The sequence below is a fragment of the Balaenoptera musculus genome, chromosome 5 (assembly GCF_009873245.2).
Source record: "Balaenoptera musculus isolate JJ_BM4_2016_0621 chromosome 5, mBalMus1.pri.v3, whole genome shotgun sequence".
NCBI lineage: Eukaryota > Metazoa > Chordata > Mammalia > Artiodactyla > Balaenopteridae > Balaenoptera > Balaenoptera musculus.
Genome location: NC_045789.1, coordinates 7,429,258 through 7,444,672, shown reverse-complemented (window position 1 = coordinate 7,444,672; position 15,415 = coordinate 7,429,258). Strand labels below are relative to the sequence as shown.

Below are 15,415 nucleotides of genomic sequence, written 5' to 3'. Positions count from 1 at the left end.
TCACAAATCGGGGTGTAAAACGTTAAGCTCTTTGAGTAAGACGTGTACTGTTTTCATTGCCTGTGGTTCTGAGGTCATTAATGATCAGTGTATTCTTCTTTTCCGCCCTGTAACACCTGGCTAAAATAAAGTGCCTCCACTGGTATTACATTAAATTGCTTATTTCATTTCAATGATGTACATTTTCCAAAAACAGACATCTAAAACAAGTGACCTGTTTCAGGGAATGTAAATTATTTTCAGAATTTCAGAAATTGAAAAGGGATAAGAGGAAGGAGAAAATGCTGGGCTGGTGTGAAGCGATAGCGCGTAACCCTCGCAGGATCCCAAACAACACGCGGACCCCCGAGGGCTCAGAGGAGTGGGCTGACGCCTCGCAAACCTCCACACTGGTGAGTGCAGCCGTGGTACCTCCGATGGCTTGTGCGAACGGATGCGGAGGGAATGGGGAGGGGGCCGGGGAGGGCTTCCTCAATGGTTCTCTGCTTTACAATGTATTATATTGCTCATGTAGACGTCGCTTAATCAACGGGTAGTAATAGAACATCTTAATTTCATAGAATCTAGAGTTTAATTCAGATTAGCAATTTCTTTTTTTCTTTCTGTTTCTTTGGACATCGCCCGTCCGTTATGTCAGGGACCTTACAGAGACATTTAAAGTTTATACCTTGCGTTCTACACTTCGGTAATGGCATCAATGGAGCAAAACAAGTAACGTTATCCAAAAATAATGAAAAATCAGAATCCTACCTTCTGTATTTTCCTATACTGAATCCTTTTTAAAGGCATTTTTTAGAATATATAGGATTCAAAAAATTATAATTTTGATATAAAATCGTGAATTAATTGCTAAAATGATTTGAAGACCAAATCAATAACATACTCGTTCTTGTTTTGTTTTCTGCTTTAAGTTTACATGTTCGGCTTCAGCTAGCTTTTATTTCCCAGTGATTAGGAAAAGAGAACTCATTAGCAAAAGGAGTTTTATAAGTTCTTTGTTTAGATTTTGGCTGCAACATACTTCATTTTGATTTAAGGAAGGAAAATTCCATTCAACCTCTAAGTTTCAAATTGACATGTTAGTTGTATTTTAATTGCTATTTTACCATTTTATAAGAACACCTACCTTCATTAGCCTGATTTATTAGTTGATGAACATATAATTAAATATAAGCAAAGGTTTTAGGTTTTTTTTTTTACTTTTGAGTTATTTGATAATTTCTATCATTTTACATAAAAACAATGGTCCTGAGCAAACATTATTGAGTGAATTTCAAGAGAAACCATCGAAAGGAAGAGGCTTTCAATTGAGAAAACATAGAAATGGGAATTCTGTTTAATTCCATCATTTTAGACTGTAGGGAGAGGGCTGAGGGTATGAAGAAAGTATGCAATGTGATTGGACAAAGTTTTAGGGAATACATTCTTTGAAATTATTATCTGCAGTGTTTCATCTAACTCATATGCTCTTTTGTAAATTACTGTTTTCAATAAAACTGCTTGGCATGAGTTAACACCATTTAAATACACATGTTGCACAATATTTATACATAAAGCTGGATTTTGTAGGTACCATGCAATAACTAAAATTTTTTAAATAAAAATATTACTTCTGTGATGTCATTAGAGTGGCTTTAGTGCTTAATTCCTATTTCATAGAACCATAGATCAAAACCATTAAAAAAATCTTGAGCAAACATTTGGCCTGACTTTCTCTGATAATTTTGGGTAACCTAATATTAGCTTCATTTTACAAATGTGTAGTGGTCCAGAGAAGTTAAGTGACTTTCCCCGTGTCACTTAGCCTAGTAAATGTCACTTCTAGGATTACTAGAAGGCTGGCTTCTGAAGGTAAGGCATGCTGTATTAGGGCAATAGTCTTCAGTCACTGTAACCTAACCCCCAAATCTCAGAAAAATAAAATATTCCTTATGTCATAGCTCATGTGTCTGGGGCAGCTCTCCTTGGAGGTTCACTGTCAAAGGTTAACTGATTATTCAAAGACTCCATCCATCTTTTTATGCTGCCTTCTTAAGTACGTGGCCTCTTAGGTCACTGAGGAAAGGAAAAGGCTATGCAGTCCATTGTGCATGAGCTATTACGGAGCAACCTGAAACGTGTAGACATGCTTCCATTTGCCAAAACCTAGTCTCATAGCCCCATCTGAACTGCAAGGGAGGCTGGTGAATATCAGGAAGCCATGTGGGCAGGAAAAGCAGATAAGGACATCTCTGCCAAAGTCCACTCTTCTGGTCGCCAAACATTCATGTCATGTTTCCACTCTTTCATTAAGAAGGTTATTATTTTCCAAGAGAGATAACTAAAAATTCTTTCAGTCACTGGATTCAGTTCAAATTCATGGTCTCTGGTTATTCATTGTCCTCATCTAATGATGATGAGGGTGAATCACCTATAAATAAATGATTTATATTTTGCAACCAGCTCCCAACATACATATATATACCCAATATGAAGGAGAAGAGTAGGAAAAGGGAAACCACAATAAACACTCACATTTGGAAAGAGAAAGAATTAAATGTACATGGAAGTCAGTGGTGTATTCCTGCTGGAAAGACATTGTCAAGTCTCCCTGACCTCTAGGTCAGGGAGGATCCTTGAATTGGCCTTGACCCTGCTCCCTGGGGGATCTCCCTTGTCCATGCTTTTCTCTAGCCTCTGGATACGCCCTCTGGGAAGTTCTTCCTTTTCTATTATTCTCCTTGTCCACATTTAAAGTGCCTAATGAAACTTGTATAGCCTTAAAATATTTTATTTTCCTGTTTGGGGAAAACTATGGAACCAAGAGTTGTTTTAAGTCTTAAGAATTTCAAGGCTCATACTGCTGGAATCATGGTATTTCAGTACGACAATCCTCTGAAATCTGCCAGGGTTCTGATCTCCTTGCTTCCTGATAGTCCGTGTGCCTAGCAAAGTTCTATCTTGGTCGCGCTTGATTTCCAGTTCTCCATGTCTCTATCTCAAGATGATCGTATCTTGAAAAACAGGCAGGAGGACCACATCTTTAACCTCTTTGTCCGGAGATGCTTTGTTCAACTGAGAGGGTCCACTCGGTGTCAGCTCTAAAAATCATATTAGCCTTGAGTCACTTTATTCAAATGTAACTTTTCATTGGACCTTTGTTACTCAACACTCACTTCAATGGCAGGTCTACCAGTTGGGGTTTAGAAGAAGCCAGGCATTGGGTCCAACAAACCTTGAAACTTTCGGCTTCTCTCTATTCCTGGTCAGATCTGCTTTCACACAATCCACTTAGTTCCTGAGCTCACATTTCTCCTGTAACACCTTGCTGAATGTAGCTGATAGCAGTTAACATACATTATTAAGTTCTGTTTTTCAATCTATTTTGAGTGTTGCCAGCCCAGCAGGCCCAGGGTCTGCCTCTTGAGTTAATTCAAGTAGAGATTTTGCCAATAGTTTTGCCCAAACATCATGCAGATAAATAGCTTTCTACCTTTGTAATCAGTTTCCTCCCTCCCCGTTGCTTACACATGAAACAAATGCCACATATTTTAGACTTTTCTTATGGTAGCACAGACTTTGGCTGCTGATTTCTGTATTTGGATAGTTATAAAAGTTGGGGTACAGTCAAGAAAACAGAAACAGGCAATTTTAACAGAATATATAATGTGAAAAATTATTTAATCTGCTATTGGGAGATTGAAAATGTCAGAAAGGTACACACGTTTGGTAACTGCAAGAAGTAGCGACCACCCATGCAGAGGAGTCACACAAGGAGGAGACTAGAGCTACTCAAACCTAAAAGGTTGACGGAGGGACCCCTCAGAACTGCACCCCGACTCTGAGGACGGACGCTTCTCAGCTGATGCAGAAACCTTGGAGCTCAGAGGAAGGGCCCTGAAGATCTAGGACGCAGACCCCTGAAGGGGATGCACTTCTCAATCCTTATATATTCAAGTGGGGGGAAGGGGCTGGTGCAATAAAGGTAGTTCAGGGACTGTGAAAAAAACTTAGAAACTGGACCCACCTTCCACTGCCGACTTAAGTCTTGTGGGATAGCACTAACAGAAACGGAGCCCTCTCTCTGCTCTTGTCTTCTGGTTTCTTTTAGCACTAGCATTGGCAGAGCCTGACCAAGAAGTAAATGTCAAAGGAGACATCTGGTTTGAAGGCTCCCAGCTCCAGCATCTCGGCGTAGAGTACAGGAGAACGGATTTAGGGCTGAGTGATATTAGCTTAGTAATCAGTATGGAAAATTAAGAATAGAAGCTTTAACAAACTCAGAAATTTCATAGGCTTAACATCATAAAGGTTTGTTTTCACTCATGGCTCAGTCTGATACAGGACATTTGATCCTCAGACAATGAATGCAGAGATCTCTGCTGCTCGCATCTCCCAGGGCTGCTGTCTTAAACACAGGCCTGCTAGTAGTGAGTTTATCAGATAAGGGGTGACGTCTGAATGGGTGACTGTGTAGATATCAGTTTAGGTTTGGAAGTGCTAAGCATCACTACCCTGATGCCGTTGGGTGGACCCAGTGACATACCCCAGTGTATCTGTCAGAATGATGGGAAATAAGGTCTTCCTATATGACCAGAATAGGGAAATTGAGAGCATTTGGCCAGCCTCTACCACAAATGCGTTCATTCTTTGAGTGCTAGAAGTTTTGTACCTGCCTTTCCATTTTATATCCCCAGGCTTTAACTCTATTACTCTCTGCTGTCACCCAGAGCATTTGAGGCTTTTCTGTACAAATCATACCCCATCTAATGATGATAAGGAGGAGGGGAGGAGAAAAAGGAGGTTGAGGAGGTTGTGGATGATGATTATTTGCCAGGAGCTTTTCTAAGCATTTCACACACATTCCCGTTTGTAATACTACAAGGATCCGATGAGGTAGGCATGATTAGTATCCCTATTTTGTGGATAAAGGAACTGAGTTATAATAGAGAAATGTAAAACCTGCTGAAAGTGACTTAGGTCTTAGGACTGGTGAAGCTGAGATTCCAACAGTCCAAGCAGTCTAAAACCAGAGGGCTGCTCTCCTGTCTCTCAGGTTGGGGGAAAAAGTCATTATTTGAATCGTATACATTTGGTTAAACACAAAGATTGTAAAGGAGATAATAATACATTACAGTGTGTGACCTAAAAACAAATAGGGCCTTTTCTTTATAATCTCTTGATTACATGTGTCTGTTAGCTTACTCTCTGCTCTGCATTGACTGACATATAAATATGGCCAGTATCACCATTACATCCTCAATAACTGACCTAATTGAAAAAAAATAGCACTTTTTTTCATCTATAATGCAGTTCAAACTATCTGCTTTTTAAATTCAGAAAGTGCTTACTTAGCCTGAAATCCCTAAAGTTGAGTAAAAACATTGAAGGGTTTGAGAGATACTTATTAAGCAACCATCTTCATAGTTTTAACCTATGGGGTGAGGGAGCCCTTTGTATGACAGGCAGGGAAGAAACCTTTCAAATTTATTGTAACACAAGTTTACATGTTAAAAAGAAAACAAAAAAATACCTTATACTGACTATACCCTTAAGCAATTTCTTGAATCAAATCAGAGTTCAACATTAAATTCAAAATGAGAACAAAGGATATCATAAGAAATAGAAATAAGAGGGTGAAAGATTTTATGAGGATTGGAGTTTAAAAAAAATCTATGGAAGTCAAAATAAGGAGATCGAAAAATGTCATTTCAGGTAGTCATCAATGACTCCAGAAAAAACTACTTTCCTCTAATCAGTGATGGTTCTTTAAGGCTATAAATAGACTATGGTTAGGTAGAAAAGAAGAACAAAGTGTCACTCTGTGTTAGATGAGGTGATTTGCCACTTTCAATCATGTATGCGTCAGCTCAGGGCACATTTTCCAGGCTTCTGTGTCCATGGTCTGGGATGAGGTACTTGCTGCTCTAGAAAAGACTGAATATACTAGATAAGGAAGCTTTCAAGGAGAGGTATGTTTCGTATATATACACACATATATGTATATAATTATTTGTAATAAGACATATATTTATAAAGCTTTATAATTTTCAAGCAGTCTTTATGTCCATTGTGTCATTATATCTCACAACCATACTGAAATGCAGGGGTCCCTAACCTCTGGGCCAAAGACCGGTGCCGGTCGATGGCCTGTTAGGAACCAGACCACATAGCAGGAGGTGAGCGGAGGGCAAGCAAGCGAAGCTTCATCTGTATTTACAGCTGCTCCCCATTGCTTGCATTACCGCTGTATTGACAGCTGCTCCCCATTGCTTGCATTACCGCTGTATTTACAGCTGCTCCCCATTGCTTGCATTACCGCTGTATTGACAGCTGCTCCCCATTGCTTGCGTTACCGCTGTATTTACAGCTGCTCCCCATTGCTTGCGTTACCGCTGTATTGACAGCTGCTCCCCATTGCTTGCGTTACCGCTGTATTTACAGCTGTTCCCCATTGCTTGCATTACCGCTATATTTACAGCTGCTCCCCATTGCTTGCATTACCGCTATATTTACAGCTGCTCCCCATTGCTTGCATTACCGCTTGAGCTCTGCCACCTGTCAGATCAGCGACAGCATTAGATTCTCCTAGGAGCGCGAACCCTGCTGTGAACTGCGCATGCGAGGGATCGAGGTTGCGCGCTCCTTATGAGAATCTAATGCCTGATGATCTGAGGTGAGGCTAGCGCTGGGGAGGGACTGCAGATACACATTATGATTAGCAGAGAGGTTTGACTGCCCAGAGACCATAATAAATCAATGCACTTGAATCATCCCCAAACCGTCCCACCGCCTGGTCTGTGGAAAAATTGTCTTCCACGAAACCGGTCCCGGGTGCCAAAAAGGTTGGGGACCATTGCTGAAATGTACACAATACAATTTAATTATTCAAATACATAATGAAGCAGAGATGCTGTTAAGAGTTTAAGTAGTTCACTCCAAATCATAAGGACCCAGGTCTTCTAATTTCCAGGTTATTTATATACCACACCCATTATGAGAAGTTGATAGTGTTTTTGGCATAATATAAGTGAAAATAGTGCAACTCAAAAAGGTGAAGTAATTCACCCCGGTGGCAAATCAGAATTTGTGATTCTGATTTCTGTCTAATTTTAAACCCCAAGATTTTTCCAACTTGCTGTAAACTCTTTCTAGGAATAATATAACTTAATAATACACATTTTAGAAATCAAATTTTCAGCTACTGGACGACTAAGTACCTCCTTACATAGCCTGATAAGTATTTATTAATGATTCATGCTTAATTACGGCATAACCTTATTTTCAAAATAAGGTTATTTTCAAAATAGAACAGTTGTGTTGAAGGTTAAAGTTCCATAGTTATTAAGCTTATGAAAAATCAGAAATTAAAATGATGCACTTTTATTTTTGCTTCTTTTTGTATGTTTTCATTGAAAAGCCATACCATCATCAGCTTTTTTGTTGTTCTTGTTGCTCATAGACTTTACTAGTATTTTCTTTGGTTTATATTAAACCAGCCCACTTGGACATTTGTGTAATATAGATGAAATCAGCCCCTGAACTTGAGACTTCTGCATCTGGGATCCCATTCTTTATGATCTAGTGAACAATGGCTGGATATCATACAGAAAATGAATGCATGCCTAGAATTTATGTAACTTTAATTAATTACAAGTGAGCCTACCATTTCAAAGAACGATAATATCACAAAAGAGCAAAATTAGATGAAAACATAAAAGAAAGTCAGGTAGAGCTTTTGCTATAGACAGATGGATATAACATCTTTTTCCTTAGTCTGTGCCAAGATTTGTAATGTTGATATCATTTGCTGCTGGAAATAGCCATATTATCCAAGTCTAGTAGGTTGAAGTATTTTGTATTCAAAATTAACAAAATGTTTTAAATCATTTGCCTTTTATGCGTAACTTTCAGCAACGGTGTTGTTTGAATTGATTAGAGTATGGTGTATTGAATGTAATATATAATATTTAATCATTAAATTGGAGTGAAGAAATACATCCTTTTGATCAATGACCATAATATTTGATCCAAGTCAACTATCTTTATGCAAGAATGGTAACAAATAAAATTGAGGGAAAAAGGAATCTGCTTCATAAATTAGTAATATGGAGATGATGTTTATTACGCAAATGAAGGAGATGGGAACAGGGAGTATATGTGTATTCCTAATAGATCTAGATTATATGCCGAAAAGCTTCTTTTCGTAGATCCTTGCATGGCTAGCTTCTTCCTTCAAGACTTGGCACATCTACCATCGCAACTTTGACTGGAGCTACTCCTGATTTTCATCCAACTATACCTCACCCATTCCCTCTCTACACCAATTCTGATTTTCTTTTTTCTTTTTAATAGATTCATCCTAATCTGAAAATAGTTACAGAAATATGAATGCATGTTGGTTTATTTTCTGTTTTCTACACTAGGATATAAGATGAAAAGGGAAGATCTGTCCTGTTTACCTCTATATCCCTGGTGTTTGGAACAGAATAGGAACTTAATAAAATTTGTAGAATGGATAAACAGCTTGAGCAGACAGCATAAACTGAGAGAAAGCAAAATTATTTTTTGTTTACAAAATTCTATTAAGTACGATATCTCATATTAAATCCCTTCTTATTAGAAATGCCTACGCCTTAAAATATGGAAAAACTAGTCTGAAAGATCAAACAATTCTGAGATAGTTTCTATGACAAAAATACATAAAGTTTTGGAAACTGAAATCATGATTATAAAAACTACATTCCGTTGGAATAAGGCTCCCCTTTGGTAAGAATTTAAAATATTTCAGATAGCTTCCCCAGTGCATGAGACAATGAAATGTAAATGTGTCTTTATTAAGAAAACACATTTACCGATTACGGTTTACCAGAGTCATCTTCCTTACTTTCTTTCTTTCCAATTATCCCCTTAGTCTATTTTTAGTCTTATCAGGCTGAAGGAAATCATATATCTGCCTACAGCAAATGGAGTGGTATTGCCCCACAAACAACCTCTCTTAGAAACCAAATAAATGGTAAATAAAAAGAGGAGATTGAGTATATTAAATTTCTCATTAAACATATTGACTTATTTTCAATAGGTTCACCCTTATTTCTTTCAGTCTCTGAGCAAGTGGTCCAGCTTCTCATTGTGTGATAGCCTTTACACATTCTGAAAATAAATAAGTCAGGGCAGACAGAGTTTGCAAGGTTTTTTCAACCTCATTTTCTTCCTCCCTTGGATTCTTTCTTATTTGATCGTTTATCAGTTATTGCGTTTAATTGCTATTACAAAGCCTTTACTTAGTACTGCCAAAGGCAATAGTGAATGAAATCTAAATTTTTATTAGAATAACTATAAAAAACAAAGGAGGGAAATGGCATAAAAGACATTATGCCTTTCAAAACCTTTGATTTTTGTAAGGAAGTAAATCATTAAAAATATATCCCAGTGGTTTTTATGGAAACAGATTGAACTGAAGAATGCAGAGGGGGAGACTGGTGCCTCAAACATCACATCACAAAGAAAGGTTACATTCGCCGTGCAGCTTAAAGTAATGCATTAACTTTAATTGTATAGTTACTGAACAATGTCAAAACATGATTATTCACAATAGTAGTGATTGATCTAAAAATGCTCCTCAGAGGAAGAGATCTTTTCCTCTACAGAGTAAGTCACGAGATCAGATTCAGAGCTGTTCTTTGTCAAAACGTGTCATGTCTTTCTGTTTCATTTAGATATAAATTAAATTCTGAGCTCCTCAAAAAAATGTTCAATTCTCAATGGTTGTTTAATTCTACTGTCTGTGTAGTATTTAGAACGTACTGATTTTCCAATATACTGATTTAATTATCTGAGACCCAATGGTCAGTTTTGTGTGTACCCAGATAGACAAGTGTGGAGTTGAGGTGCCTTCTTTCTCTACACTCACAAGTGATACAGACAGCAAGTTGTCTTCTTTGTGTTGGTTTTTGTGGGAGTGTCGTCATGTTTTATAGCAAGGGACCAGGCAGGACACATTGATGTGATATTTGTCAAGTCAGCTTGTTTTGGCCTCAGAATTAAAAATTGTACCTGGAAATAAGTGGAACATGTCAGAGTGGTCCTGAAGAATCCAAGCTATTTCTGTGCAACAATCTTCTTACTCAATCTTCTTACTCAAATAGGATAGAGTTCATTTATATCTCAGTTACATTTATATCTCAAAACACAATTACCAATAACATAGTAAGAGTATTTTTAATGCCTGTTCTATGCTGACGAGTTTAGATGTGTATCTCAAAATGTCCTGGTAACCCTGAAAGCAAGTACTGCTGTTCTGATGACACCTACAGAGAAATGAAGATGCAGGAAGATTAGAAACGTGACAGAACAGGAATCCAGAGTTCTGTGCTACTTCATAGAGTGTATTTTGTTCATTGAAATATTTGATAGTCACATCATTTAATACAATGATGCTTAACCTAGAGCAACTACCCTACTAATTCATCACTACGGTCTTTGAAAGACCTGGTGAATGAATTGTTTGACACCCAGGGCTGTCCATTGTTGAGTTTCAGTTTGGGACTCCAGAGCTGTCTGTTGTCATGGAACAAAATAGAGGTAAGTAAGTCTCGGGGGAAATTGAGTGAGTCAGAGCTATCTGAATCACAGTTACCACCCAGCTTATAACGTGTCTTCATTTATTCATTTAACTACTCTGTATTGATAGTTAGCTTTGTGTGAAGCCGTGCACTATGCAATAAATATACAGTACTGAAAAAAAAAGACAGTCCTTATCCTCAAGAATCTAGGGAAGAAAACAAATAAATGAGTCAGTCAAAGGTAAGATAGGACAGGGAGTAAACATAGGGCGTTAGAAGACCCCTTAGGTGACGCTGGTCCAGCTGTGGGAGTTCAAGTTCCCCGTAGACACTGAGAGTTGGAGATATGAAGAGGATGGTGGTAAGGAGGGACGAGAAGGGGCATTCCATGACCCTGTATAAACCATTTATCATGTGAAAATTAAACTCCTGAATTTCGTTTACTTTTAAAGACATATTATCTATTTTGTGTAGTTAGTAAGCAGAATCATCTTCAGGAATTGAGTTAGAGAAATACACTTGACCTAACACAAGACTGTACTTTTGTTCCTGGTGAGTGTAAGGTTCTTGTCTCCTCACAGAAAGAATTCAGAAGCGAGACAGGGAGGTTAGGAAAGTAAAGTGAGGATTTATTTAAGCAAGAATATGCTGTCAGAGGGAGAGTGGGCAGACAGGCGAGGGGCTGCCCTGGGTTTCTTTGGCAAGCCGGTTTTGCGGGACGTAGAAATGAAGGGGCAGAACGTTCATTTGGGAGAAGGAGTTTGGAGGTTGTATTCCCTGATTTTCATCCCAGCTCCACCTTCCCGAGGGGAGGAGGGATTTTTGCCCTTATTTAGCTTAGATCAGAAGTGTCATGGTGTCGGTGCATGATGGGTACTTCTTATCTGCAAGGCTAATTTTATTGTAATGAGAGCATAATGAGCAACAGGTTACATTCAGACGCAGGAGAGTCCCGCCTTTCCTCACCTTTCTTTGTCTCTAGGACACTTATTACCCCAACATGCATGGTTTCCTTTCAGTCTGAAGGTTCCTGCTTTTCTTTGTCCATGGACCCCCGCTGTTTACAAGATATGTGGTTTCCTGCCACCTGGCCCCTGTCCCCCTTTTTCTGCTCATATCTAGCTACCTACCTGCTGTAACACTTTCTATAGGTAGTGGAGTTAACTAAATATTTTTGTATATTTTATTCAGCCTTAATATCCAACATGTTATCTTATACATACAGACTGTAATAATTCGGTGGCCCCATGAAGGTAAGTTCCTTTGAGAGAACAGTGAGACTTCCTAGTGAAGAGAAGCTGTGTGTCAAAACACATCCTTTGGGAAGGAAACAAGGACATGTAAATGTACTTGTATTTGCTCACTTGGCAAAGCACATGGTGGGAAAACAATACAATAAAAGCTAATGTTTGTTGAATACATACTGTGAACCAGGCTTAGTTCTGAGCACCTGACATTGTAACAACCCATTTAATCCTTACTACAGCAGAGGAAAGTGGTAACTTGCCCAAGTTTATTTTGCTAGCAAATCTTATTCTAGAATCCATGCTGTATTACACTTTTCTATGCTGCAAAGAATATGCTCAGGAAAAGATAAAAACACTGACTTTATTAGAAATAAGCTTAATTCAGATTCACATTTAACTCTGAATTTGTTGCACACTTTAAACACATTTTATGTACATATATACATAAATATATATTTTATATACATATATTGTATGTATATAATAGTATTCTCTAAGCAGTGTATGATTATATTTTATATTATATATAATATATTTTTTTTAATTAGCAAAACAGCCCTTATATTCCCCATTTCACAGATAAAAAAACTTAGGTTTTGACTAAATATCTTGCCCAAGGGGATTCGTCAGCATCTAAAATAGCTCAATTTAGTGCATTTTTATAGGAGTGGTAATCTCTTCTGAGTTTTTTATTTGCACCTAATAAATGTTAAAGTGCAAATGCAAAACAGTTTTAAATAGTGTTTAAAATGAATTTGGAGGTAAGAAGCATACTTGTTGGATCTATATTTGAAATCACTGGTTGATTATCCTCATGTTCTAATAATTATCAGTGACATTTCTGGAGGAAGGGATAAGGTTATTTCATAGATTCTCCTGTGTAGGCTTAATTCGTTTTAACTATTTAGCGCAATATCATCCAGCAAATTATCTGTTCTACATAGGAAGCGAGTCCTTTAGGTTAAAAGCCAAAGCAACCTTTTAGTTGATGGTCTGTTAAAATATTTTTATATCACCACAGTAATTGTCAACTGTATTATTAGGTGAAATAATCCATGGGTACAGCCCTGTGATCCCACATTAGGAAACCAGCAACTCAAATGCAGATATGGGAACTTACACACCTGGTTTCTATGTGTCTGATACATCCTACAGGAATAAAGTTTAATTTAACAATCCAGTAATTCTTTGAAGATAAAAATGAAATAGCTTTCACATTGCAGTTACCAACCGTCAACTTTCACAGACACAATGTCACACCAACCAAATGCTATTACACATATCGCAATGAGACTGCAAACAAAAATGTGTTGTCTTGTTTTCATGGGTTGAGTAATTTCACCTATGGAAATTAGACAAAGCAGCAATATCCATTGAGAGTAACATTGCCGATTTGTTACTGCCTCTCACTATGCAAGAATAAACTCAAAAATTAGTGCAGTCGTATGCATAGTGTTTTATCAAAGCCCAGAACCACATTATTCACTATATTTTCTGAAAAGTCTTAGGATTAGCTCCACTGCCACTGGTTTGTATTAATTCTTTTTTTTTTTTTTTTAATTATTTATTTATTTATTTATTTATTTTTGGCTGTGTTGGGTCTTCGTTTCTGTGCGTGGGCTTTCTCAAGTTGTGGCAAGTGGGGGCCACTCTTCCTCGCGGTGCGTGGGCCTCTCACTGTCGCGGCCTCTCGTTGCGGAGCACAAGCTCCAGACGCGCGGGCTCAGTAGTTGTGGCTCACGGGCCTAGTTGCTCCGTGGCATGTGGGATCTTCCCAGACCAGGGCTCAAACCCGTGTCCCCTGCATTGGCAGGCAGATTCTCAACCACTGCGCCACCAGGGAAGCCCTGTATTAATTCTTTTACAGAGACATATTTACACTTAGCGAAAGACATTTAAGAAAACATGTTCTTTTACCCAGTCTTTATGCAGTGTATGCTTATCTTTGCATTACTATAATACGTTGATTTAGGGCACACAAGTAAATGCAGAGTAGAGGTTAAAAATAAGTTTGCTAAAAAAAAAAAAAAAAAGTTTGCTTCTTATAAAATTATTTACAAATTTATTTTAAAAAATGATATACTTTCTGATTTAAAAGGAATCAAGTGATGTTTTCTTATTAGATTAAAAGTGTCTCTCTCAAATCACCTGCTTTTCTTTAAAAATAAAAATACTTGCCTTTCTTCTCAAATGTCTATTTCCCTTTCAGGGTAGTGATTCACCCCCTTTTCTTCCTGAGATCCCAAAGAAGGAATATATAAAAATACAAAAAGGAATAAATCCATAACAGCAAAAAGGGATTTCAACAAATTTCAGAAAAGCGGAAAGCAGAATTTATCTCCTTTCTGTTTCAGTTTTGATAAGTCATGTTTTTCTAGAAATATGGTAATTTCATCCACATGATAGTAGATTCTGAAATTTATTAGTGTAAAATTGGTCATTTTTTTTTTTAAACACTTACAGGATCTATAACATCATCTTTTCTTGCTGATACTGGTATTTGGGGCTAATCTCTTTTTGTCATGATATTTCTTGCCAGTTTTGACCAGTATTTTCCAAAGAACAAATTTTACACTTTGTCAATTTTACTTTTTCTTAATATCTCTATTGAGATATATTTTAAATACCATTAAGTCAACCCATTTAAAATGTACAGTTCAGTGGGTTTTAGTGTATTTACAGAGTCGTGCAGCCATCAGTATAATCTAATTTTAGAACATTTCTAACATCCCCCAAAGAAACTTGTGCCCATCAGGGGTCACTCAGCAGCCTTCCCTCTAGCCCCCACGCCTTGGCAGCTACTAATCTACTTAGACTCTACAGATTTGTCTATTCCGGATATCTCATATAAATGGAGTTGTACACTATGTGATCTTTTGTGACTGACTTCTTTTACTTCGTGTAATGTTTTTGAGTATTGCCCATGCTGTAGCGTGTATCAGTGCTTCATTCCTTTTTATTGCCAAATAGTATTCCATTGTACAAATACACCACCTTTTGTTATCCATTCATCAGCCGATTCGGGTTATTTCCACTTCTTGGCTATTGTGAGTCATGTTGTTATGAACATTCATGTACAAGTATTTATATGAACATATATTTTCATTTTCTTGGTTAGATGCAGGTCGAATCAATTGGTCGTATGGTAACTCTTTCTTTCACAACTTAAGGAACTGCCAACATGATTTTCATTGTGACTGCACCATTTTAAATTCCCACCAGGAATATACGAGGGTTTCAGTTTCTCTGCGTTCTCTCCGGCACTTGTATTGTCTGTATTTCTGATTGTAGCCATCGTAGTGGGTGTGATGTGGCCATGATTTTGATTTTTAATTTGCTCACTAGTGATGACGAGCATCTATCCATATATTTGTTAGTCACCCGTGTGTCTTCTTTCAAGAAATGTCTTTTCAATTGTCTTTTTTTTTTTTTATTATCTTTGGCTGTGTTGGGTCTTCGTTTCTGTGCGAGGGCTTTCTCTAGTTGCAGCAAGCGGGGGCCACTCTTCATCATGGTGCGCGGGCCTCTCACTGTCGCGGCCTCTCTTGTTGCGGAGCACAGGCTCCAGACGCGCAGGCTCAGTAGTTGTGGCTCACGGGCCCAGTTGCTCCGTGGCATGTGGGA

General features: G+C 37.9%; 1 protein-coding gene across 1 annotated transcript in view; it reads left to right on the top strand.

Moving 5' to 3' along the window:
* The first annotated feature begins 280 nt into the window (after nt 1-280).
* Nucleotides 281-15,415, top strand: part of MARCHF1 (membrane associated ring-CH-type finger 1) — a 338,485-nt gene continuing 323,350 nt past the window's right edge. Inside the window, exon 1 of the mRNA XM_036853192.1 lies at nt 281-392. Within this exon, the coding sequence (XP_036709087.1) occupies nt 282-392 (111 nt within the window). The 5' untranslated portion in view covers nt 281. The remainder of the gene's footprint in view (nt 393-15,415) is intronic.